Raw genomic sequence first — 24708 nt, forward strand, 5'->3', positions numbered from 1 at the left:
GGAATCTGGATCCAAACTCCAACACTGCTCGCCATTTTGGTTGGTTTAGGGTCGTAAGCTATTGGGGGGAAAGTGCACACAAACGCATGATGGGAAATCAGTGGAGGCTTACTCTGGACCAACTGTCCCGCCCACAACTCTAAAGCAAATTTCCAATAAACTCCTGCCGCTCTGCAGAAACTATGTCCAAAAAAACAACACAGGTTTTTTTGATTTAGGCTAAAAATCTAGAAGAACTAGATCTAAATCCACAAGAACTAGGTCTAAACAGAGATCTCGTTCTTGTGGATGTTCCTTTGTCTTTACTTTCTTCTAAAAAGTCGAAAAACACCAAAGTTTTTATTTTTTGTATTTTCCACAGCTTGGAAGCGGCAGCTTGAGCATAAGACAGCTCTTTGGACCTCTTTGGACCCCCAAACAGCAAACCTCTTACAAAGGGATGGCAGTTCTGAAGCACTGTGAAGAGAAATAAACTGATTTTCAGATGGAATCACCACTTTTGCTGTAGATATTAACTTTCTTGGTATTTGATCAGCTCTGTGTCTTGGATGAGAAGCAGTTTAGCAGATGAAGCTGATGATGCTGGAACATGTTGCCGTGGTTACCAGACGATGCGGTCTCTGTGTGCTCAGACTGTTTCATTGACTGGGAGGTTGAAAGCTCTCCTCTGATTGGTTCTCCCACCACAGACTTGGCGTTAGAGCTGAGGCGTCCTCACAAAGCAGAGCAGGATTATAATCTTTTCATGATCCTCCGTCACTGTCCCACTGATGACATGGATGGGTGGAGGAGGCTCTCGGTCGGCTCCCTGGGCATCAGCACCGCCCTTTCCCGTGGAGGTGCTGCATACTCAGAGCGTTAGGCGTAGGCTGTCGGCGTGCGACGGCGCCACGGCCTCCAGGGTGCCAATCAGCGTCCAGGATGGAGAAACCAAGCACAGCAAACGGCATTTGGCTCTTGTGGACTCTGAAGCGGGTGTTGCTGGTTGTAGCGTTTGGCTTCAGGCGTGAACAGATGGGAAAGCAGTAATGTGAATCGGGAAGCGTCACTCGACAGCTTGCGGGCGAGCTTTTAGCACAGCGAGTGGTTAAAACCTCCAGATTTGCAGCTTTATTTCCGATTAGCAAAGGATGGTTTGACTGAGGATCAGCAGCTCCGACAGAACCTCCTTTGTCTGCATGAACTCTCCAGCCCGTCTTCCTCTCATCTGCTGTGTTTCTGACCTTGCAGCTGATGAAGGCCATGAACAAGTCCAACGAGCACGTGCTCGCCATGGGAGCCTGCTTCAACGACCGGGCCGACTCCCATTTAGTGTGCGTCCAAAACGATGACGGGAACTACCAGACGCAGGCCATCAGCATCCATCACCAGCCACGGAAAGGTACCGGCAGGACCGCCGTCTGAGCCCGTAACCCCAGAGCGGCGTTGAAACCAGCTTCTGCTGTCGTTCCAGTGACCGGAGCGTGCTTCTTCGTCTTCAGCGGCGCTCTAAAGGCCTCGTCCGGCTTCTTGGCAAAGACCAGCATAGTGGAAGGTGAGAGTCTTCATCCGAGAGGGATGCAGGCGGAGAACTCAACCATCAGAAGGGATTTGGACGTCACAGAAGCCCCCAAACCAAACCCTCACATCCCACATGGGTACGAGGCAGCAGGACTGCGCCCTGATGACGGCTGTTTCCCTCGTTTAGATGGCGTGATGATCCAGATCACAGCAGAGACCATGGACTCTCTACGGCAAGCTCTGAGGGACATGAAGGACTTCACCATAACGTGCGGGAAGGCCGACCGGGAGGAGAACCAGGAGCTGGTCCACATCCTTTGGACCGAGGACGACCAGAATTTCAACAAAGGGTGAGAGGAGAAGGGCGGAGCTTTACCATTCAGACCCAGGATTGTTGTGAACGCCAGAACCTTTGAGGGAGGTTTCCCGGCAGATGCTCGTTAGTATTTATTTACCGGTAAATCAAAAAAACTTCCTTTTTCGTCGGATTCAAAGCTTGAATAGAAAAACGACTTTTTTCAGTTTCTACTCGGCTTTGATTACATTTAGTTTTGGTCAGATTTTTACATTCCTTCTAACCCTGGTGCTGTCTTGTGGGGTCCAGATGACCGGTCATCTGGACCCCACAAGACAGCACCATGGGTCAAACAGCCATTTTAAATCCTTTTTTTCATTATTTTTTATTTAGTTTCCAACACATCAGTGTTGCAAACGTCATAAACCTCTTTCCTTCCTGCAGCGTCATCAGTCCCATTGATGGGAAGTCCATGGAGTCCATCTCCAGCGTGAAAATCTTCCACGGCTCGGAGTTTAAAGCGAACGGCAAAGTCATCCGCTGGACCGAGGTACGGTGCGGCGCGCACGCTTTCTTTCTTTCTTTCTCAGCCCGATGTAGGAAATCGGGTCGCTCCAGAGCTCTCCTGGGATTTGAAGCTCATTAGGCTGCAGGTCTGATAACACAAGAGCCCCGCTGTGAAGCATTCCCACTCCGCCACGGCAAACAGAGGGGAATTCTTCTCAAACTCTCTATAAATATGGACGAGATTAACCTTCAGGCAGGAAAGAAACTCTCGTCTCTACACAAAAAAAAGGAGCTCTCGTTTGTTTACAGCGGAGCTTTGCTCCACACGCCCGCCCACCGCCACCCGTGGTTGAATTCCCCACTCAGGTGTTTTCCTGTGATTCTCAGGTGTTCTTCCTCCAGAGCGAGGACCAATCCATCGGCCTGAGCGACCCGGCTGACCACAGCCGGCTGACGGAGAACGTGGCCAGAGCCTTCTGCATGGCTCTGTGTCCACACCTCAAGCTGCTGAAGGAGGACGGCATGGCCAAGCTGGGGCTGCGGGTCACCCTGGACTCAGACCAGGTAAGACCGGGTGCCCGGCGGAGAGGAGGGGCTGCTAACCGAGTCAAAAGCTCACAACTGTAGCTGCAGCAGACGGTGGTAAAAAGGTTCAAACGCGTCGGCACAGAGGAGTTTTTGAGCTTTAGAATTGGTTCGACCAACACCAAAACCTTCATGAGGAGGAGAAAGATTCTGCTTCTGTATTCGCAGTACGAGGAATGCTGGGAAAGGAAACTCAGAGCACAGCCTGAACTGTGACATGGAGCCATAGATGAGCTTTTTCTCCCATGTGAATCATCAGAACAGTAAAATGAACCTATTTGGTTGAGTCATGAAGTGTCACCTTTTTTTCCAGGTGGGTTACCTGGCAGGAAGTAACGGCCAGCCTCTGCTGCCTCAGTACCTGAGCGACCTGGACAGCGCTCTGATCCCCGTCATCCACGGCGGGGCGTGTCAGCTCAGCGAGGGCCCCGTGGTCATGGAGCTGGTCTTCTACATCCTGGAGATCATCTCCTAGGAGGCGGAGTCGCACCACCAGCCTGCAGGCTCTCACCTGTCTGAACCTTCATCTCACAGCCTGGTTCTTTCTCGCCTCGCTTCAACCACTTCACCTCAAAAGAACCAGAAAGCTGTGCCGGGCCGGGCGGGGTAGCATTCCTCCACTCAAACCTATGCATCCGCCCCCCCCTCATCTGCTCTGACCCAGAGGCTTTCAGGTGTCCGGGATGCCCCGAGCCGGGTTCTCCTCTTTCAGGGCGTCTGTCCTCATACCCACACTTCAATCAACCGTCCGAGAGGTCACAGGGTCACCAGAACCATGTCGCAGAGTTTCCAGAGGAACCGTGGGTGCCAAAGCCGAGCCTCTGTGCTGTTCTGCCTCGATGAGGCCAAAGCCTTCAGCTGCCAACAGCTGGGCGTGGTCGAGGTAACGGGAGGTCTGCAGTTCCCCCCATCTGGGATGAAGAGGCTGCAGTTCACCTTCGGCTGGGGTTCTTCCTGCTCTAAAGAAAGGCTTCTTCATCTTCTGACCGTTTTTACCAGAAACCAGAGAGAAACCGGCTCCAGAGCTGAAGATTTTCCTACAAAAACGTCTGCAAACGCAACAATTTTACTCTTCTGGCTGGAGTCGGCTTACTTTAAAAACCCTCAAGAATGCTCCTTTAACATGAAGTTCTCACAGCTCAAACAAACATGAACGTCCCTGTTAAAGTTTTAAACATGTTTCATCGTCGTGTGACTTTGAAGTGTGGGTGTTTGGACAGACCTGCCAGCTCCCTGACTGGACTTCCCCTCGATATCATGGCAGCTGGGGAATTCTGGGTAAAAACCTGCCTGTGTGTAGCACGGATACCGTTTCAAGGGAGACGCACATCTACCGCCGGTCAGTGAAGAGGACGGAGGGAGGAGGTGCCTACAGGGGGCGCTTGGTCTTTCGTTTTTGTACCCTGGTGCTCAGTGCCTGCAGCAGAGGGAGAGAGGACTTCTTCAGCTTTACTCATCAACCACACACTGATGCTTCTACAGGCGGGGGCGTCAGCTGTGGCCTCCAGCATCACTGACGGGGAGCCCCCCACCCCGTGAAAGAATCCCACTGCAGAAAGATCAGAAAAGGTTCCAACGCTTTACGACCTCAAACGAAGGGCAGCGTCACGGCTTCATTTGCTCTTTTTAATCATATATCAGATGTAAAGCTATAGAAATGTATAAATATATGTATAAATAAATGTATTATAACTGAAATTGCAAAAGCGGTGCACTGGATTCTAAGCCATTTAGAGGATTTGAAGCGAGCCGCAGGCTGAAGAGGTGCTGCAAAGATCCCAGAGCTGAATGTATCTCATCCCAGGTTTTCCTGCATCCGTCCACATCCCCGAGAGCAGGACTCTGCAGAACTCTACAGTGGCCGTCGTGGCACAGAAAGGCGGCAGCTGCTCATCTTCAGCCGCACGGATCTACAGACAAAACAAAACAAGAGATGAATGTATTTTTTCTTCTGAAAGCGTTTGGCTTTTCCAGACACACCTGACTCGTGAAAAGTTTCTGCACGTCTGTATTCAGTTCAAGTGTTTCTTTTCAGGATTTTGGACTAAAAGTTTTTTTATTGAGTTAAAAACTTGTTAACCCTTGTGCTATCCTAGGCACTTTACCATTGGGAGTTGGGTCATCTAGACCCACTAGACAGTGCTCTGAACCTTTCTTCTTCAATGATTTGTGATCTTCACTGGTGTCCATGGATTACATGAAATCTTTCCACCTTTATCCACCTTTGTCATGGTAGGGAGAACACGTCAATGTAAGGGGGGGGTCATCTGGACCCCATAGGATAGCACAAGGGTTAAAACGTTTAAACTGACAATCGCATCAAAAATGTGCAAAAAGTGTAGACTTCCAGCTGGAATTGGACCTAGACTGGCGTTTATTTCCTTCCTCAGAGTGCAGACGGCGTCAGCAAGAACCGTCAGGCATGTTTTCAAAGACGAGCAGAAGAGTTCTGCAGAACCTGACGTGTGCGATATCTGGGAAGTCCAAATGCATTCGATTCCAAAAGTAGCTTCTCTCTCCTCCCCTTTTGGAGCGGGGATGACGACGACCATCAGCCGCTACGCGCCGTCTGCTTTGTGGCTGAAACTTCCATGACTGGATTCTTTTGAAATAAATATCAATCAGAAGAGATTGAAAAACCAAACACTCATGTATGTGTCTTTACGTTAAAATGCCAGGAAAACACACAAAAGCAGAACAAGTTCAATAAAAACACAAAGTTGGAGCAAAAACTTTATTGGTTCTAGAAGCACACATGGCATGAAGCGGTCTCTGATTGAAATAATGAGAACATTTTAGAAATGTAAACATAAGATGATCAGAGCTGAAATGAAGGACGAGGGACGAATGTTGCTGAAGAGGGCCGAGGTAAGGCTGCACTTGGCTCAGTTGTGAACAAAACGAGGCGTCGGGTCACTAGAAATATACAAAACGCTGTGTCTGCTGTGAAACAACCAGACTGAAAATGATTTTTGTCAGGAAAGACATTTTTCACACAAAGGTTCTTGCAGGAAGCTTTCCATCCTTTAGAGCTCGATCGTGTTTCATTCAAAAAAACTGCTTTGAGTGAAAAGCTTTTGTTTTGAAGAGAAAAATCCCATTTCCGGACAGAAAAGGGTTGAAGTTGAGTAAAGAGGTGATTCAAACGTGTGTGGGACTTGAACACACATCCTGCAGCTTCCTCTGCAGTTCACTTCTTGTGTGTTTGTTGTGTTTTTCCACAAAATGTTCCGAGTTCTGGCTGTTTCCACATGAGCTGTTCTTATAAAACTATGAAAACAATAAAAACTAGGAGTTAGTGATCGCTCCATCATTTGCATGGAATCCTGGGGTGTTGAGTGAAAGCCCCCCCTCACCACCACCACCACACCTGGAGTAATGTTGGTGTGCATCAGATCAAGTGCAAAAAAAGGGATGGTTCCACTTTCCCAGCATCTGTCCCACCCCCCCTACAGGTGAGTAAAGACTCCCAACAGGAGAGCCCTTTGGCCTCCTGCTCTGTGTACACAGCACTGAATACACACACAAAGACATCTTGCATCACTGGAAACGGTCTGCCAGCTTTGGCCATTTCAACACGACAGAGGTCGCAGCAGCTCTGATTACTTGTTAGTGCAGAAGTGCAGGTCTGAATCCCAGCGCTGTGGGGGGACGGGGGGGCGCTCTGAGAAATGCTGAGGTGAGTCCGGCGCCGTGGTTACGCAGCGCTCAATCACGGTGGCGGGGATCCTGTTTGTCTCTGAGTTTTGGAGCTGGTGTCCTGCAGAAGGTCCACAGCTCCCTGACTCCCCCTGGTGGACTCATCGGTAAAGTGCCAGAACGCCGCCGTTTGTCCTGGGATCATCCACAGAAACGACCCCCCCCTTCTGTTCTGAAGGGTTTTTGATAAAAGTTTCTTTATCTATAAGAAAGAAAGAAAAAAACGAGCAAAAAATGTAAACCACATCCAACAAAAAAACAACGTATTTTGGTTCAATAAACTAACGATGTGTGATTATTAATAATAATAAAAGTTAAACTTTAAGATGGTGTTTGGGTTTTGTCCCAAAGATAGAAACCTGATAGAAACAGTTTAACAGTGAAGTTGGTTTCTTCTAATGCAGGTCTTGATAATATGTTCATGTCAGAGTTAGTAGCCGCGGTTCCATGTGCAAAATGTCTTTGATCGGATTAGAATTGAACTGTGTACATGGGCCCAAAGAAACTATAACAAACGTTTACATACGCCACACTTTCAGTCGGAATAAACCATGTGCACATGTGCAGAACTCTCTGAAATACCAGAAAGGACTGTAGAAGAAGAAATACTGAGTTCTGTTGTAAACATACAAAGCTGCAGCATAGAGAGAGATGATCTGTTAAACATGATTTATTATTGTTATGCTTGTTCGCTCATGATGTTTATTTACTTTATTTTGTCTGGACATAACTGGTAACATGAATCCAGGTGATTGTTTACACGGTTTCCCTGGACTGCGCTGATTTCTGCTTTGAAAAGCCGCCTCCGTTTGCTCAAACGCCGTCTTTAAGCCGCTCTTCTGCTTGGAGACACGGTTCTCCTGAGTTCTGCAGCTCGCTCACGCAGACGGACGGACGGACTGCGGTCCGAAGCCTCCTCTGGAGCGCCACACCGTAACGAAGCGCCCTCCCCTGCCCCCACACACAAAGCTACAAGTGCGGCTGCTCTGCTCAAAGCCACAACGTCTACGCATGACGCAAAGCCAGGGCAGTAGTGACCCATGATTGGAATGAACTGTTTACATGCATCACAATCGGAACCACAATCAGCATAACCCACCTACCCCCATCGGAAGGAAATATTGATCTGAATGAGTCTGATTGGAGCAGAGTATTCAGAGCGGCATGTTTACATGACGCATTTTTATTCTGATCAGGGGTTCATTCCGATTACTTTAGTCCATGTAAACACAGCTACTGTTTGCATGTGCGTCTGCCTCTAACCTACACTTACTTAAAATTTGACATGAACGCCTAAATGTCTGCCCAACTTAAATATACGGTCAATGCAAAAAAACAAGTCAAACTGTCAATCTCACAAGAATTTAGAAACCTAAATTAGTACCTGTGTCCTAAAAGGCATCTGAAATTGTGCAGGAGTGCCAAACAAAAGCCTTGAAGAAGAAAAAACACAAAATTATATCAAATAAGTGGCAGGAATAATGGAGAGAAGTTGGATTTTTTTTAGCAAAGCCTGTAGAAGTAAAAAGTCTATTTTCCACCTGTTTTTTTGCCTTTTTTGTCACTTTCTCCTTGACAAAAAAATCCTGCGGCACACCAGCAACCCAAAAAATAAAACAAGGGAAACTCAATAGTCTGTATTAAACTACAGTCCGTCCACCATCTCATGCGCATTTCTGGTAATAAAAAACAGAAAGTTGCAACTGTTTTTCCTAAACGCTGCGATGGTTTTACATCATTATTTTCTACTGAATCAGTTAAACTTGCACAGGTGGTTCATTAGAAACCAATTTCATAACCTCACAAAAACCACATAAAAGGACATTCTGTCTAAACTGTAAATTATCTTTAAAAATTGTATTTTGTTACAACAAATCTACAACTACAGCGTATTTGAGAAATTTTAGACAAGGAGGACCAACATTATCTTCATGTTTAGAAGTTTAAATGTATTTACACAAAAACATGAACACGCTGAAGTTTTGTTTGTTTTTATTTTGTCTAAATCAAAAATGTAACTTGAACAAAAATGTTTCACTTTTGGGAGAATAAATTGTTTCAGTTTAGTTTAAATATGTCTGTTCACCTAAATCCTGTTCTTTGATTTTAATATTACTTTTATTAAAACTTAACTTTAAGGTTTTCAAAAGTGAATTATGTCTGAGATAGAATGAGGCCTTTAATCCAGACATTATTAGAAAGCAGCTGTTTCTTTTCTAAAGACGACTTTATGATCAAACACTGGAATCTCTGACTTTATTTCCTTTGTTCTCCAACAAAAACTTTGAAGGAGAAATTAACTGTTTATCTCCGATTCCATCATGAATATTTACAGACTCGTAGAACAGAAGTTTGTGTTTCTTGGTACGGCAGCGCGGCAAGCGACGTCGCCACATTAACCCAATGCATCTTGGGAGTTGTAGTGAAATGCAGCGACGCTGTTGCCGGACAGACTCACGTCTCTGAGTCTCACTGTTTGATTCATTTTTCACCAGCTCCAACACCGGATCCTGTGGGAAGCCACTAGGGACGTCCATGATTCGAACAGATCCCTAGCCCGGTTCTGCACACGTGTGCCACGGATTGCCCCCCCTCCTCCCTCCGCGCGCACCATTTGTCCGTTCACATCAAATTGGCTTCCTCCGCCTTTGTTTTAACACAAAGTCGCTGCTCGACGCTCGTCATGAAGTACGTTTAGAAACCTGGTGCCCATGTGGGAGGAGCTACCGTCAAACGGTTTTTCTCGCCCTTCTTATAAAAGACACTGAAGATGCTGAGAAATCCAGGATATTTATATTGAAGGGCTTCACAAAGACTACTCCAGTCTTTTCCGATGAACACGGAGCTGATATTCTGGTGATGATAAATGATTTTAGATCATTTCCCTCGGCACACCTGACCATCTCCTACAGTCAGGTGTGCCGAGGGAAATGCCCCACCTGACCATCTCTGAAGGTACCTGTTAGGTGTCAATCACCAGCCACCTCTCTGTGCTGGTCTGGATGTCCTGACCGCTCAGAGGTTCCCGCAGCTGCACTTTGACCTCCACCCGTCCGCCCGTGTGTTTCCGGCCGTCCATCACCTGACAGAAGCACGGCCAAGGTCACACGCTGAAGCTCCGCCCTCTGCTCCTCCTCCACAGCGTCACTCACCTCAACGATCTCCCTGATTTCGCTCTGCGCCTCCAGCTTGTCCAGCTTGACCAGCGCCGAACCGATGGGCTTGTCGCAGCGCAGGAAGCCCCTGTGAGGAGACAGGAGGCCGCTCGGTCAGTCTGAGGCGGCGGGGGAGCGAGCGGGAGGCTCTGGCGCCGTCTGTCCCACCCACCCTTTGTGTAGCAGATCCAGTTTGAAGCCTTTGGAAGCCACCAACCTCCTGAAGCCGCGGTGGTTCCGGTTGATGGTCAGCGTGAAGCTCTGATTGTATTCTGAAGGCGCGTGAAAATGGGAGTTTGGCTCATGCAGTAAACGTAGTTTGGTTTTTTAAAGTGAAGGTCATAGAGCCATAACACTTTATTTTTTCTGTACCTTTTTTTAAAGGTTTTTTATCAAACCTAGTGGATTTCTAGAACATTGTGACAACTTTTCATCCTTAGCGGATGAAAATTGCTTTTAGTGTCAAACAGTAAAAAGGAGATTTGCAGAGCTAAACAGCTGTCCTGCTGCCACACGCGTGTGCACGTGCACACGCAGCAGGATCCACCTGTTACCTGGAGAGTTCGTGTTCTTGACCACTGTGGTTTTGTGTCGCTGTGGTTGCTCCTGATCATAAAACAGAAGAAAGGCTGTCACTTCGGCGGGAAAAATGACCTTTCTTGATCTGTGCCTTCGGATTCTTACCGAGCTCGGGAACGGGAAGTCAAATTTGATGTACGCGTCCAGATAGTTGGACTGCACTCCTGGAAAAATAAGAACTTCACTTCAATCTTTGACTAAAACTTTCCCCTAAATGTGGAGTTGTGAAAAATGGTTTCACTGTTGGAACACTTGGACTGAGACGATCCGGTCCGTACCGTTAGGAGCCGGAAGATTCATTCCCCTCACAATGTGGACCACCATGTCGGTGCCGCTCAGGTCTGGAAAGATTCTGACCAGCAGAGAGAGAGAGAGAGGGGCGTCAAAAAGCAGAAACCGGGAGCTGACCTACCATCTGTTTGAGCCTCCTTTCCTAACACATCTGACCCCTCAAAGGTCAAATCCAACAGACGGCGAAGGCTGTAGGCTGTGGTCACATCCACATCCCTGATGCTGCAGCAAAAACTAAAGGCAGACTGAGAATGATGAGCTTCCAAGCAGCTAAACAAATACAATCAGAACAGAGCAGATCCTTTTGGAATTGTGGATCTAAAGATACATTAATACACAACCGCACATCTATACCTGAGGGAAAATTTAGAGTGACCAATTCACCTATGAAGCATGTTTTTGGACGGTGGGAGTCCACGGAGAAAACACGGGAAGAACATGCAACCCCCCCCACGGATGATTCTGGTCCAGGTCCTCCAGCAGGGACTTGAACCGGTGGACCACTGCTCCACCGTGCATGAAAACAAACGCATGTGCAGCTAAATTTAAGGATTTTTTAATTTATCCTTTTATCTATTTTTAGCTGAATTTGTTTTTAAAGTTTTCAATTTTCTTTTGATAAATTCATGTATTGAACCTGTTCAGGCTGTGGCCGTAGTTGGTTTAGTTTATTCTGTTGTTGTGTGTTTTGTGTATTTGTTTCTGTATCAGAGTGGGACCTCTGTGTTTTTGCGGATCTTTGTGTCTAATGATTTTCAGGTGTGGTGCATGAAGGCGTGGCCTTCAAAAGCACCACGTCGAACTCCAGCCTGCGACATGGAAGCCCGGCTGCAACACGCCTCCACTGCAGCTTTTGGCGCTCTTCGCCACCTGTTTTGTTGTGTGTTGTTTTCTAGTATTTTGTCGTTTAGTGCCCACTCCGTTAAGTCTTTTGGTTTGTAGTCATGTTAAGTGAAGCTGTAGGGGTGAACTGCCATTTTCTTTAGTACTTGTTTTCTCCTGTTTTTGTTAGTCTAGGGAAGTTTGTCGTTGATTTCCCTTTTCTTTCATTTCCAGGTAAGATGACATGTTTCAGTTAGGTGGGGGTTTGTTTGTTATTTTGGCCTTGGTTCACCCTGAAGCCTTTTTGCGTCTCTTTAAGTTCTTGTTGGTTTGTATTAATCAGTTTGTAAATACATTTGTTATTTGTATGGAGACATTTGTTTGTTGTTTTTGTTCATTTGAACTTGGTGCCCAAAAACAATTATTTTCATGTCATGCCCCTCGACGTCCCCCTAGACAACAAATGGGGCAGAACATAATGAAACCGTGACCCAAAAAAGTTTGAACCGGAACAAGAGGAGAGTGAATCGTTGCATCCCGTATGTGTGTGTGGGTGTGTGTGTGAGATCATGTTGAACCGAATGTCGTGCAGTGCAGCCCTTTTCTTGTTGCTTCTGTTGTGATTGACAGGTGACAACAGGAGTTTGACATGTCAACGTTTGGCTGAGGAACATCCAGCGGCCCCCGCAGAACATGTGACCCTGTGAGGCGGAGCGACTGTCGCACGCCGCCGTTAACCAACGCCGCCTTTATTCATCTGAGCCCATTCATATTCACAGCAATAGTCCTGTTATCAAAGCACATGTTCACAACTTTCACACCAACCAAGGCCCCCACACTCGCTGGCACGGTTACCATGGGAACAGCAGTACACAAGTGCATTTAGAGCTGGTTAAATGTCAACCACGTGGTTTTGTGTTACACGCGTGCAGCTATGATGCAAACCATCACCTTTCTAAAGCAACACAGAATAAAGAATATTGAATCCCTTTTAGAGACTAATGTCTCATCAGGACACACCGGTGGAAGTTTAAGGGGGGACAGAAATCAACACCATTATTCACTTTTCTGTTCTTATTTATAAAATCACTGCTTTTTTGTGGCTTTAAGTCTGAGCCAGAATTCGGCTTTTGTACCATAAATGTACATCTGAACTGGAATGACAGAAACCCTTCCTTAACCTCATTAAAAACACAGATCTGACAAACGTAAAACGTTTGCTTGGTTGACCTAAAACCCACTCCGTTGGCATGGAAACAGTACCCTAAAGGATGAATGATGCAAGAAATTTGGAGATTTGCTTGATTTATGACAGTATTTATCCTTAAAATTCACTTTTGCCATTAAAAGACAAGAAAACTGTTTTCAAATCTTCTTTTTGAAGAGAACATTCAAGATATTACTTTTTATCGTTGCATCAAATTAGATCATTTTGAAAATATGTAAATTCACTCTCATGTAAAATCCCTCCAATAAACTAACGTTGACTAATTATAATGTTATGAAGAATAAAATCAATGGAGCTCACTCTGCAGAGGATGAACACCAAGCAGTTCAAAAGCGAATGGAGGCCAAAAGGCTGCATGGATTTCTCCTCACCTGACCGTGCGGAAGGACTTCTCCTCAAAGTGATGTTTAGGAGGCGGCAGCCCCTGGGCCTGAGCCAGCTTCAGGACCTCCATGCTTTTCTTACAGTCCTCTGCCATCTTCTCAAACCTGAAACGGACACACCAACACCGTACTGATGTCCCATCATGCTTTTGTTCTCCAGCAGACGTTCATGACATACATGTATGAGGAGGAGCATACTTTGTCGTTTCTGCGACGTTTCCCAGGTGTGTGAACTGCTTGGAGTGAGTCAAACATTTCTGAAAACAGGAGAAATCTTCATCATTTTCCCGCTCCGCTGTGTTTACAGATGGAATGAAGCATCCAAAGTGTGCTTATGTATCCAAATGACTTTAAATTAAAACCACAAAGGTGGTAAAGGTGACATCCTGCAGAGATTCACATTTCCTCTGAAAATATTTGACATCAACTCGGATATATGCATAGAGTTGATTCTGGAGGTTGTACCTCGTGCTGATCTCTCAGCATCTTGGCGAGTTGCGAGTAAACCTCCTCAGCTTTCTGGGAGAGCTGCAGGTCGCTGTGATGGACCAGGATGAAGTCGTCCTCTTCATCACCAGGAGGCGACGGCACCTTGAAAGCACAAAGGCAGCAGGTTCAGTTCCAACGGCACCGCCGTAACTCATCTGATAGAACGCTTTACCTTATGAAAACATTTTCATGTTTTATTCCTTATAAATACAATAAAGACAAAAATGCAGGAGCTGGTTTCCTCAGTGAGAGGCTCAGCTCACCGTGCTGATGTCCACAGACTTCCCGCTGCGCGTGGCCTCGATCATTGGATCAAAGCCTTTGGCGGTGCGGAGAAGGTTCTTGGCCTGCTCCATGTCGTTCTTCTGCTTGGCCTGCAGAGCTGCCTTCATGAACTGCTTCTTCCGGTTCTCCAGGAACTCCAGCTGCTGAACCGCTGGATCACGCACAGAATCCACCGTAAGAAAACAAAACAGCTGCTTTTCCCATCTCCCGTTTTCCTTTTGAGGCCGACCTGCAGGTGAAAGGCCGTCCCTCCGAGTCGTTCGGTCAGGTGAGGCTGATGGAGGTCTTTTCTGCCCCTGAACTACCTCTGGAACCTCCAGTGTGGGCCGTTTGGAATTTTCTGGAATAGCAGCCTTCAACTGCAGGAAAAAAATCCTGAACAACAAGCCAACAGTGAAACGACAGTGTGATATAAGACGGAGAGCCCACCTCTTCCCCCTTGTCATCATCATCATCATCATCTTCCTCTTCGGCAGCGTCCGTGGATGCAAGCTTGTTAGCAGCTTCAAGAGCAGCAATAAAACCTTGTTCGGCTCCTTCTGCCTTTTGGCCCGGGATCGGAGGAAAGCCTGAGGAAAATCCAAAGGTTAATCAGGAAATCGGTGGTTTGCAGAGGAACGGCTTTCCCTCGCCTTCACCGAACAAAAGACAAAAACAATCCTGCACACGTGTCAAGGCCACAACCGGCCCACCAGATCATTTTATACTGCTGTTATTACAGCTGTGACGGTGTGGGATTTTGATCACCGCGTGATGAACCAGCAGGGGGCGCGGCGGCGCGGTTAACCCCCATTCAAAATGGACTGATTTGTTTAGCTTTTGTTGAAGAGCACAAATTATATTTCCAGGTTTTTTTCTGCAGCATGTTCATATTTGTATAATTTTGACAGGAGATATTTTATGGAGATCAAAATCTTTTGGGAAATTTAAAATTTACGTTTATTCTTTTAAATAAAATACCAAAAAGTAAGGAAATGTGAACATTTTTTCTTTTAGGGGGTCCATTTATTTCTAACTTGAATAATTTTGACAGGAGAGCAAAATACAAGTTATTTTATGTTTAAGATGATTTATTACAGAATACCATAATATTCTTGTCTGTTTTTACTGTGACACCCCCCCCCCCCCCCCTTCCCTAAACCCCTTCGATAACTTAAACTCACCTGGAGGAACAGGCAGCTCGTCGAAGTTGACCGGTTTCCCTGCTTTATGAGCTCGTATGGCACTTTGATATTGCTGTGGGGGAAAAAACAAAAGATTTTAGCATCTAAACCACAAAGCTGTTGTTGGGAGACTTTTAATGTCCTCAACAATGTGACACAGCAAAAGCTAAAGATGTTTCTAAACCTCGCTGTTTCTGACACACTCCTCTACTGAAATCCTTGCAGACGGAGTCCCCCCCCCCCGTCTTTGTACCTTAGCGATGCGGTCGTGCATGCGGGCCTTGCGGTCGTCTCCAGCTGCTTTGGCCTGAGCCGACGCCTCCGCATACTTGGCTCTTCTCTGCTCAAGAGCCTCCAGAGCGTCTTTGGGAGCAGAAGGAGCAGACTGGGCCGTAGAGGCTGAAACATTTTAGATCGTTGTTTTTTTAATGTGCTACAATGTTAACGGGATAGGGTTCCCGTTGAAAGATAGACATTCAGAAATACGATGACACAGCCAGACATTTAGGAAAAAAAACAAATCGGATTGTATTGTTCCCAAACAAAAGAAAGAACACATCAAAATTTTGCTAGAAAAAACGCCACTACCCTCCCTGGAACTGGAACCCCCCCCCCAAAAGGATAAGCTTAGCATCTCCCACAAACCAATTAAACAAACGTTTCCACATTTCTGCTACATTTTCACCTTTGCATGGCAAACGTCATTCAGAAAACAAAAACTAAAATTTGGAAATATTCTAAACAGAATTTTGACTTTTGGAAAACAAAAATAGGCCTAATTTGGAAACATTAAAATCATTCACACAGGGGGAAAAAATAAAGAAAACCTAATCATTTCTAAATGTGACATCACTTCCTGTTTTGCATGTGATTGTAATGCTATGTCCGAATTCCCACCCTAACCCCTATCTAGTGCACTAGATGGTGCGTTTGCCATATTCTAGTGCTGTGAAAAACCAGCGTGCATCAATGCTCCCAAGATCGGCGAATATAACCACAATGCATTGCGTCTGAACAAAGTTTTTTTCCCAAAAACTGTATTTAAATGTATTTTTTTAATAAATCATCAACATTTTTATCTTCAAAAGACAGTGGACCCATAAATAATTGTGGCAAAACGCATTTAACTTTGTGAAATCAATGAAATCATATCCACAATTAAAAAAAATAAAACTAAAAAGTAGTGAGCATGGTGTCTGAATTGCTTTTAGAATTCAGGGCACTATATCGTTTTTTTTTTAGTAGTTAGGGTGGGAATTTGGACATCCTTCAGGGGTCACCACAGCGAATCAGCTTTCACCGATTCATTCAGGTGGTTTGGCAGAGCTGGGGACCGGCACAGGGGGACCCAGACTTAGCCTAGTGGCTACATAGTAAGGCAGTAGCATGAAGGGTCTTTCCCTAGGACCCACACTGGATGAACCTCATTCCCACGTGCCGGTTCTGCGCTTAACTAACAGAGCCATCTAGCCGCTCAAACAAAACAGTGGTGAAGCTCGAGTGTTTTGTGTGGGTGTGCGTGAGAGCTGGGTGTGTCCGGTGCAAACGACAGACACTGCTGCTGGACTGAGAGATAGGAGGGAAAAAAAGAAAAACAGGCTGGCGTTCAGGCACTGTCCTACAACCTGGGGCGCTGCGCTTTCATAATTAAAAAAAACACACACAAAAAAAAAACTACAAATCCTTTTTTTATTGTAAGTATTTGGATTATTATTCTTATGGGTGCATGAATTTATGTTTGAGCTTAATTCTGCCTGGGTAAAGTTTTAGATTTAGACAGTTTTGAAACAAAAGAGTCTTATAGATGAATAACACACATAGTCGTGTATTTTATCAGAATAAAGTAAAATCTGACATTTCTACTGGGGTCATTGTTACATTTGCTAAATGAAGAGGTCCCAGGATGGAGACCTGAGGAACTCCTGTGGCTGAGCTTAAGGACCTTGGAGGTTTCCACCTGTAACACTGGAATCTACACGTCAGACCCAGTGATAGTTTGAAGACAGTGAAATGCTGATAAACCTTTCATATTTGACTAACACAGAACACGTTGTACCTGCGGGTGCAGCAGGCTGAGGGTTTGGCACAGACGTGGGTTCATTTCCTGCAGCAGAGGCTTCTTCAGCATCTGCACAGAAGAACCAATCACGATCTTAGATACAAAACATGCGGTTCCACGTGCACATATGGGACACGTGTCCGCGCTCTGAGACGCTCCAAACTTGTCCTTTTAAACTTGCATCAGAAATGGGAGCAGCGAGCAAGAAAACTCTGATTATGAACCCTCTGTTCAAAAGAAACACAAAAATGAGCCGTAATTAAAATGTGGGAGGAGTTTCAGACTAAACTGTTAACTTCTTTAAGGATTTAGTTACCGGTAGTTCACTAAGCATCAAATATCCACATTGTCTTAAAGGGCCTTTATCATGCTGTTCTTAAGCCTGTGTCCAAACCTTTGGTCTGTACTGTATATCCATGAATATGATCATATTTTACCTTTGACATAATAAAGAACGATTTTTTTTTAAAATAGGATTATATTCACACTTCATTTTCCTACCCCAAAGTAAGAAGCCTCAATCTCTGAGGCTCCGCCTTTCTATCTTAGTGGGTGCCGCCCATTTTATGACGTCAACCTAGAGTCGACTTCGGCAGCGTGTCTGAGTTTCACACCTATGAAAAACAAACTTTTTACAAAGATGGATGTGCATATTGTTCATGTGAAATGAAAGCGTTTAGCCGTCGCCGCTAACTCCATGGAGAAAGTGGGCGTGTCTGTTAGCCTGGGGGCGGGGCTGGCAGTGCAGACTCTTCCTGGAAGGGGCTGTTCCCACTTTGTGATGTCACAAAGTGAGGACACACTCGTTTTGGTGGATTGGGAGGGGCTGGTGCTCAGAGAGCAGGTTTTTAGAAGAACACTCAGTGATTTGTGAATGGATCAAAATACCACTTTGTTTTTCGTGAGGAACGAACATCACAACACACTTAAAAGCTCCAATTTTGCATGATAAAGAGGAGAACCTCTGATGCCAGCGCTCCTCACCCTGTCCTGGAGAAGGAGGAAGACCACTGAGGTCAACAGCTTGTCCTTTCTCCAGCGCCTCGATCACTGCATCGAAGTTCTGCGAGCAGAAATAAAAGACAAACACGGTCTTTGTCATCATAGACAAGTTCCACATTCCTCTCAGAGAAGTGCTGCAGTCTGAGCGGGAAACGCTGACAACAACGTAATCCTCACGTCCTCATTTCCTAGACAGACATTGATGAGTTTTGTCTGGAATTGAAGTAAAAAAACAATCTGAATCTACAATGCAGCTGCAGCTTAAATGCTGAAACATTCCTTACAGCAAATATTGCAGTTCCACCATCAGATCAGCTGCTAAAGCTTTTCTTCTGTTAACCCCTATCAACAACAAACACATTTTTGACATTTACACAAACCTTCTTAGGTCAGACTAAAAGACATTTTTAATATGTATTTGAACAAAACAATGATTGAGACTGGAAAACAGCACAGTGGTTCTCTCACCCACCCACCTTACTAGCCTTGAAGTAAAGCTTGGCTTTCTCCACGTCTCCCTGCTTCTTTGCCCTCAGCGCTGCTGCTTTGTACTCTCTCTGCCTCTCCAGAAGATGAGTTTTGGTTTCATCACTTCCTGTGAATAAAAGGAAAAAGTCTATTTAAGGCCATCGTGGAGTCAGTCTGATCTGCAGGTACTAGAACACACCCATTCTTCACGTCTTCCCTCATAGTTTAACATCGAGTTGTACAGTGTTCCCTCGTTAGACCTAACCTTTCGTGGTCTCTCTGTTTTTGGTGACTTTTTTTCGTGTGTGGCTACAGTGCAGTGTGTGGCTGTTGAAATTGTCTCCTCCGTGGCGCGTTTCCTCTACAGAATGTGTTAAATATGCCACATCGACAAATCTGGATTCATTTTTCTTTAAATGTTTGACCTTTAAGACTTTGAACAAGACAGAAAAAGAGTGAAAATGTTCACGTCTGTCTGAGAAAAGTCTAGAAAGTGTAAATAATACTTTGTGGATTTGACCTATCGCAGAGATTGACCCCCACAATAAACGAGGGAACGCTGTTCACCTAAAGCCTTTAAAGTTTCCATGCATTGCTGCACGTCTTAAAGCAGCTTCAGCCTGGTCCCTGCTGACCACTCCATGTTTTAAAGTGACCCCAATGCACGAAGCTACAGAATGGAATTCAGGTTCCAATGTACACGTCAGCAACCCTGGAGCCATAATACTTCCTCCCCTGTGTTTATGATTATGTCCCATCTTTTGGTCCCTGAAAATGGACTTTATGTTGTTCTATTGGGTCAAAACCTTTTCATGTTTTTTTCTAATCTGCTAAATAAGGAATCACTCAGAGTGTTTAATGTTCAGAGCTTCGTTTCTCGCGGGTCGTGTCATTACTCGTCTCACAGCAGGGTTTTCATGTGGAAACGTACCGGCGGCCTGTCTGCACTGTGACGAATCTGAAGAAGACGAGCTGCAGCTGACGGGGGGCGGAGCTGCAGAGGAAGACAGCCCCTCTTCACTGCTGGCTGCTGTGGAATCGGGCACACCAGGAAGCCCCGTGGGGTCCTCTGCCTCTGCATGCCGTTTCTGCTCAGGGACGGCAGGAACAGGGGGGGCAGCGGGCCGAGGCGCAGCGTTTGGAGCTCCGGTGGCAACGGGTGGAGGAATCTCCGCCTCATTGATGGGCTTTCCCGTTTTCACCGCGGCCATCATCGACTCCAGAGTCTGACAAAAGAACAGAAGTTACATTTTTAGACTGCAGGACATATCCTGAAATGTAAGAAAGAAATTTGATCACAAAAAGAAAAGGTTCATCTTTTGATCAGATCAGCAAAGGTGTAAATAATAAGATGACATTTTTATTTTATTTCAGTCGACTGAAAAATGATCTGATATTCTTCATTTGACTTTTTTTAAGCTTTGGGCAATTGACCCGAAAACGTTTATTTTTACTTTTATTTTGCAGAGTTGTGAGAAAACCAAAGCAACAAAAGATAAAACTGCCAAACTGATGAAAATAAAAATAAGAAACTTGAACTTCTCTTCTGTGTCTTTGACCAAAACCTGGAAAGGTTGGTTAATTTGGAAAGGATGTGTTGGTCCTAAAAGAGGAGCTTCAAACGTCCGTCCTCATCAGGCTGAGCTTCACCGACCTTTAGGCCGCGATGGTATCTCTTGGCTTTGGAGGTCTCCCCTGCAGTCTGGGCGTTCTGCAGAGCGCTCTTGTACAGGAGCATCCTCTGCTCCACCGTGTGCTGCAGGCTACCCGGCGCTGCAGACGACACCGTCACTTCCTGCTCCTTCACACAGAACACACCACAGCTTTAATAAATAAATAAATAAATAAATAAAAATAACCTTCTGCCTGAAAGACAACAGAAGAAATCTAAACAAGGTTGAGAAAATGTTTCCTTCAATTCCAGTCTAGAATTTTCTCTTCCTGAATACTTTGCATAAAAGGCAAAGCACTCCTAACTTTCCTCAAACAAGCGGGCGTGTCGGGAAATCTATGAGCAGGACGCACGTTTATGGTTGAAGGTAGTGAAACTGCCATATCATCTATAGTTTTCATCTGTCTTTTGGGGAACGACGACAGAAGACCACCAGGAAGTGGCGAGGACTCGCTCGGTGTGTTGTGTACCTGCTCCACTGAGGTCTCTTCTGTTGCCGCTTCACTGCGTGCAGCAGTTGGACAGGAGGAGGAGGAAATGTCTTCAACCTCACCGACCTCCTCGCCCACCACTTCCTGCAGCTCCGCCTGATGGAGGGCAGAGTAAAGATCGGTTAGTCGACGGCCTCGTCTGTTCCATCGTCTGACTGGATTTAAGCTGAAAGGTGTTTCCGTAGAGTCTGCCTGACGAACAAAATGATTTTGCATGTCATAGGAGGAAACATGATTACAATTGATGAAAGAGTAAAACCACTTTTTTTTAATCTATTTATAAATATGTGACTTGAAGAATTGTGCACGGAGAATCCGTTTTTTGAAATCACGAGCCTGCCAACACCCGCAAATGTGACCAGGCCTTGACTTGTTGAGGGTTTACAAAAACAGAATCCTCTTACATTTAACACATTTGCACTTTTTAAATGACACGAATCCAGATTATTTAAGAAAAGCCAGGGATTTTCCTGCAGCAAATAATTAGAATTACTTTTATTATGTTTGTTTGATTGAAACGGAGCATTTAACCCCGTATGAATAAAAACAGTCCTGATTTTTATTATGTTTTTCATTGTTAAAAAACTTTTTGGATCAAACAATTAAAAAGGTTAACTGTTAAAAAAAACCAAACAGGACCAAACAGGACCGAAAGGACCAAACAGGACCGAACAGGACCGAACAGGACCGAACAGGACCGAACAGGACCAAACAGGACCAAACAGGACCGAACAGGACCGAACAGGACCAAACAGGACCAAACAGGACCAAACAGGACCAAACAGGACCAAACAGGACCAAACAGGACCGAACAGGACCGAACAGGACCAAACAGGACCAAACAGGACCAAACAGGACCGGCCTCCTTCATCACTTCATCCGAGGAAGTCTGCTGCTCCAGCAACTTCCTGCAGATGTGACTTGAAGCAAACACTGAACATCTTCCAGCTCACGTCGGCAGACTTAAAACCCACTCCCATCATCTTCTGATCCGTTTTCAAAGCGTTCCCAGACGTCTCGGATTGTGATGACGATGCAGTTTTTAGCCAAAAATGGATATATAGGACATCGTTTCTGCAGAGCGGCAGGAGTTCAGAGCTCTAAGTTGTGGGCGGGGCTGTTGGTGAGGAGCAAGCCCACCCCCGCTTCCCATCACCCATCGATTGACACTCTCTCCTGCTAGCTTACAGCCCCTCGCGTCCCCCAACCTAACATTAGCGCTGCAACCAGAATTGGCGAGCGACATCAGAGCTATGCATCCGTCCAGTTCTGATCCAGATTCCAGCTAAACGAGGAAAACAAAAACGTTCATGGATCTGTTTGTCTGCAGGTGGATGATCAGAATGGAGCAGAGCTTGTGGCCCCGCCCAGCGTCACAAACATGACCTTTTTTCAAACTCAAATTTTTCCCCCCACTTCGGATTCACAACAACTTGAATAAAGAAAAATTTAATTTTAACCTCAATTATCTTTATCCATGTCCTTCCATCATCAGAAAAATGCTACAATAACACCAAAAACACCATTTTCATCGGAGTGTGTCTTAAATCTTCAACAAAAAGTACTTAAGTTAATTAAAATAAAATAAAAATCACACCTTTTCAATCATTTTGATTGGCAGCAACAAATAACGTCATGACATTTTAAACAAATAATTAATAGAAGGCAGAAAAGCACCAACCAACAGATCGTCATCATCGTCAACATCCTCATCGTCATCCTCTTCATTCAGGTCTTTCATACACTCCTCGGCCATTTTTGCTATGTCCTCCATGGGAAGGGGACCTACAACATAAACGTGGCACATAGTTATCTAGAAGAAATCAAGAAAAAAATAAATGATATTACTGATAAGGTTTGTATTTGATCGTAAAAGACGCATACAAATAAAACAGTCAGGAGGAAGTGGGTAGGGACATTTTTGTGGATGTAAACAGCCAGTGTACTCTCATGGCCAGGACCCCCAACGGCCCTTTCAGACACGTATTATAGACATTGAGCTTCACCACAACTGCGTCAGAGAAGAACCATGGAGATCATGGAAAAGACAGAGTGAGAGGTGTGGCTAAGTAAGTCAGTAAGTAAGTAAGTAAAAGGAAGGATCTGTCTCCTCTAGTTCGGAACCGCGTGCGAGGGACCATGAACAGGTTCTGATCCGCAGACCTCAGTGCACGAGATGGTCTGTAGGGGGCGATCAAATCAGAAACACATGGAGGAGCTTGAGAATGAAGGGCCCTAAAAGTCAAAACTAAGATTTTGTAATGATTACGGTAAGCAACCGGGAGCCAGTGCAGAGCTTTGAGGATCGGGGAGATGTGATCTCTTCTCTTGGTGCGGGTCAAGATCCTCGCAGCAGAGATCTGGATCAGCTGCAGGCGAGACGGCTCCTTCTTATTCAGACAGGAAAACAGACTGTTACAGTAGTCTAGCCGTGAAGAAACAAAGGCATGGATAAGAAGTTCTAGATCTTCATATGACACCATTTCCCGTAGTTTAGAAATATTCCTCAACTGGAAGAAACAGTTCCTGATCAGCGACATATCTTTGTCAGAAATGGAACCCAAATTTCTAAGGCTGGGTTTGACAGCCTGGCCAAGAGAACCCAAGTGCTGCTTCATCCCTGGCATAGCACCATCAGGGGCAATAACTAGCGTTTCTGTTTTCTCTGAGTTTAGCTGCAGAGAGTTTTTACAGAGCCATCTGACTTAAGCAGCTCATCAGAGAATCCAGCTTGTGTGTCTCTCGCACAGATCCGCCGTTCTCCGTCCTCTGTTCCTGCGGCACAAAGAGGATCAGCCCTCTGTGGAGGATCTGGACTCTGTGGCTGGTGGCAGCGTAAGGTAAACATCAGCTCCACCCGTTTAAAGGTCGGTGAACTTAAGCTAACACCAGCATAGGAAAAGGATCACGTCCCTTTGACCTCATTTGTTTTCATGCCACCCAGACCAGCCCTAAAGACCAACAGCTATTCATAGTTACAGCTGGGACAAACACACCTACGACAAAAGAATTTGATCAGACTTTAAAACTTAAAAATGCAATGATAGTGTAATAGTGGATTGATTGGGTTTCAGGTGGGGAGTGTGGGTGATGGACGGAGCTCCTGTCTCCTCAGGGATGCTTCCGTTTCCTGCTGCAGATGCTCAGAGGGTAAAACTCACTCCTGCCCTTCGGCTTGGCTCTCCCTGCAGGAGCATCTCCAGTAATGGCAGCCAGCTCAGCCTCCAGGTCCGGGTCGTCCAGGTTTCCCTCCATACCCGACATCATCTCCTCAGGGTCCATGTCAACAAACAGACCCATCTGGAAACACAGCAGCCCACATTCAGCGTGGGCGCTGGGATCAACAGTCCCGAGTGGGAGGACGTGCAGACAGACACGTGGATCATGTTACCTGTTTGGCCGCAGCAGCCCCCTGCCCTTTGGGCATCGGTGCTCTTTTCTTTTTCCCAAACATGATGTCTAGAGTTTAACGATCCGCGGAACTCCCCAACGGCGGACGCTACACACACGAACACGGGGCAAGCATGAGGAAGTTCTGGCTCCTGCGCTGCTCCTCTCCGCGGCTGGAATCATGTGACGGACCGTCAGCTGGCTCCTGACCACGACCCGCCAACTCCTGACGCACGACTTCACCCGGCCGGCTAGCAGCTAGCTAACCCGAATCTGTCGCCAACTCAAAAAGTTTCCCCGACAACCGGAAGACGCCTGTCCCGGTCACCGTCGGTGAGCGCCGCGAGGAGAGTAAAACACCGCGACGCCGCCGCACACCTTTACCTGCTCGTCACCGCGTCGTCGGGAACTTTTCGAACGAACTATTTTCGTTTACTTGACATCCCTTTTTGAGTACGCATGCGCAAAGTGACCATGGGTAAACCCTGAGTCATGTCTGACAGCAAGTCTCAACTTCGCGGAGGAATCCTTTCTATTTCTATTCAATTACAAAAGCGCATCATATTATTTGGAGTAGTTTCTGGTGATAATCTATTTGATTTGACATTCAATATTTTATTAATATCTGGGAAATTTTTCATTCAC

General features: G+C 45.8%; 2 protein-coding genes across 10 annotated transcripts in view; one reads left to right on the forward strand and one right to left on the reverse strand.

The window, feature by feature from the left end:
• Positions 1–4585, forward strand: part of zfyve9a (zinc finger, FYVE domain containing 9a) — a 37211-nt gene extending 32626 nt beyond the window's left edge. For all 6 annotated transcript variants that reach the window (XM_023964788.2, XM_023964791.2, XM_023964789.2 and 3 more), the window contains 6 exons: positions 1231–1381; positions 1454–1534; positions 1688–1850; positions 2240–2345; positions 2690–2866; positions 3201–4585. In XM_023964788.2, the coding sequence (XP_023820556.1) occupies positions 1231–1381; positions 1454–1534; positions 1688–1850; positions 2240–2345; positions 2690–2866; positions 3201–3362 (840 nt within the window). In that variant the 3' untranslated portion in view covers positions 3363–4585. The remainder of the gene's footprint in view (positions 1–1230; positions 1382–1453; positions 1535–1687; positions 1851–2239; positions 2346–2689; positions 2867–3200) is intronic.
• A 7-nt stretch (positions 4586–4592) lies between these two features.
• cc2d1b (coiled-coil and C2 domain containing 1B) lies at positions 4593–24572 on the reverse strand. 4 transcript variants are annotated; one of them, XR_002875059.2, is made up of 25 exons: positions 24065–24572; positions 23835–23973; positions 22355–22458; positions 20653–20769; positions 20165–20311; positions 19442–19736; positions 18519–18637; positions 18025–18103; positions 17038–17109; positions 15235–15380; positions 14982–15054; positions 14248–14387; positions 14048–14177; positions 13797–13969; positions 13510–13635; positions 13243–13301; positions 13033–13149; positions 10599–10672; positions 10426–10484; positions 10296–10347; positions 9914–10013; positions 9739–9829; positions 9546–9668; positions 7971–8019; positions 5608–6788 (listed from the first exon to the last, which is right to left on the reverse strand). XR_002875059.2 is itself a non-coding variant. In XM_078935316.1 (24 exons), exons 1-23 carry the CDS (start codon positions 24125–24127, stop codon positions 9549–9551), a joined length of 2595 nt encoding a protein of 864 aa, XP_078791442.1. In that variant the 5' UTR covers positions 24128–24572; the 3' UTR covers positions 4593–4797; positions 9546–9548. The 4 variants fall into 4 exon arrangements, 3 of the variants coding, with proteins under 3 accessions (XP_078791442.1, XP_023820710.1, XP_078791441.1); XM_078935316.1 differs by lacking the exons at positions 5608–6788; positions 7971–8019 and adding an exon at positions 4593–4797; XM_023964942.2 differs by lacking the exon at positions 7971–8019.
• Positions 24573–24708: the final 136 nt, after the last annotated feature.

Source organism: Oryzias latipes, chromosome 17 (assembly GCF_053564925.1).
Source record: "Oryzias latipes strain Hd-rR chromosome 17, Olatipes_Hd-rR_3.1".
Taxonomy (NCBI): Eukaryota; Metazoa; Chordata; class Actinopteri; order Beloniformes; family Adrianichthyidae; genus Oryzias; species Oryzias latipes.

Bases quoted from the DNA above. Each gene is read 5' to 3' on its own strand.
- cc2d1b (XM_078935316.1), bottom strand. From the start codon at position 24,127: ATGTTTGGGAAAAAGAAAAGAGCACCGATGCCCAAAGGGCAGGGGGCT. The intron at 13,150-13,242 runs GTATGCTCCTCC...TGTCCGTTTCAG, and splicing joins AACGTCGCAGAAACGACAAA to GTTTGAGAAGATGGCAGAGG. The intron at 10,485-10,598 runs GTACGGACCGGA...TTATTTTTCCAG, and splicing joins GAATCTTCCGGCTCCTAACG to GAGTGCAGTCCAACTATCTG.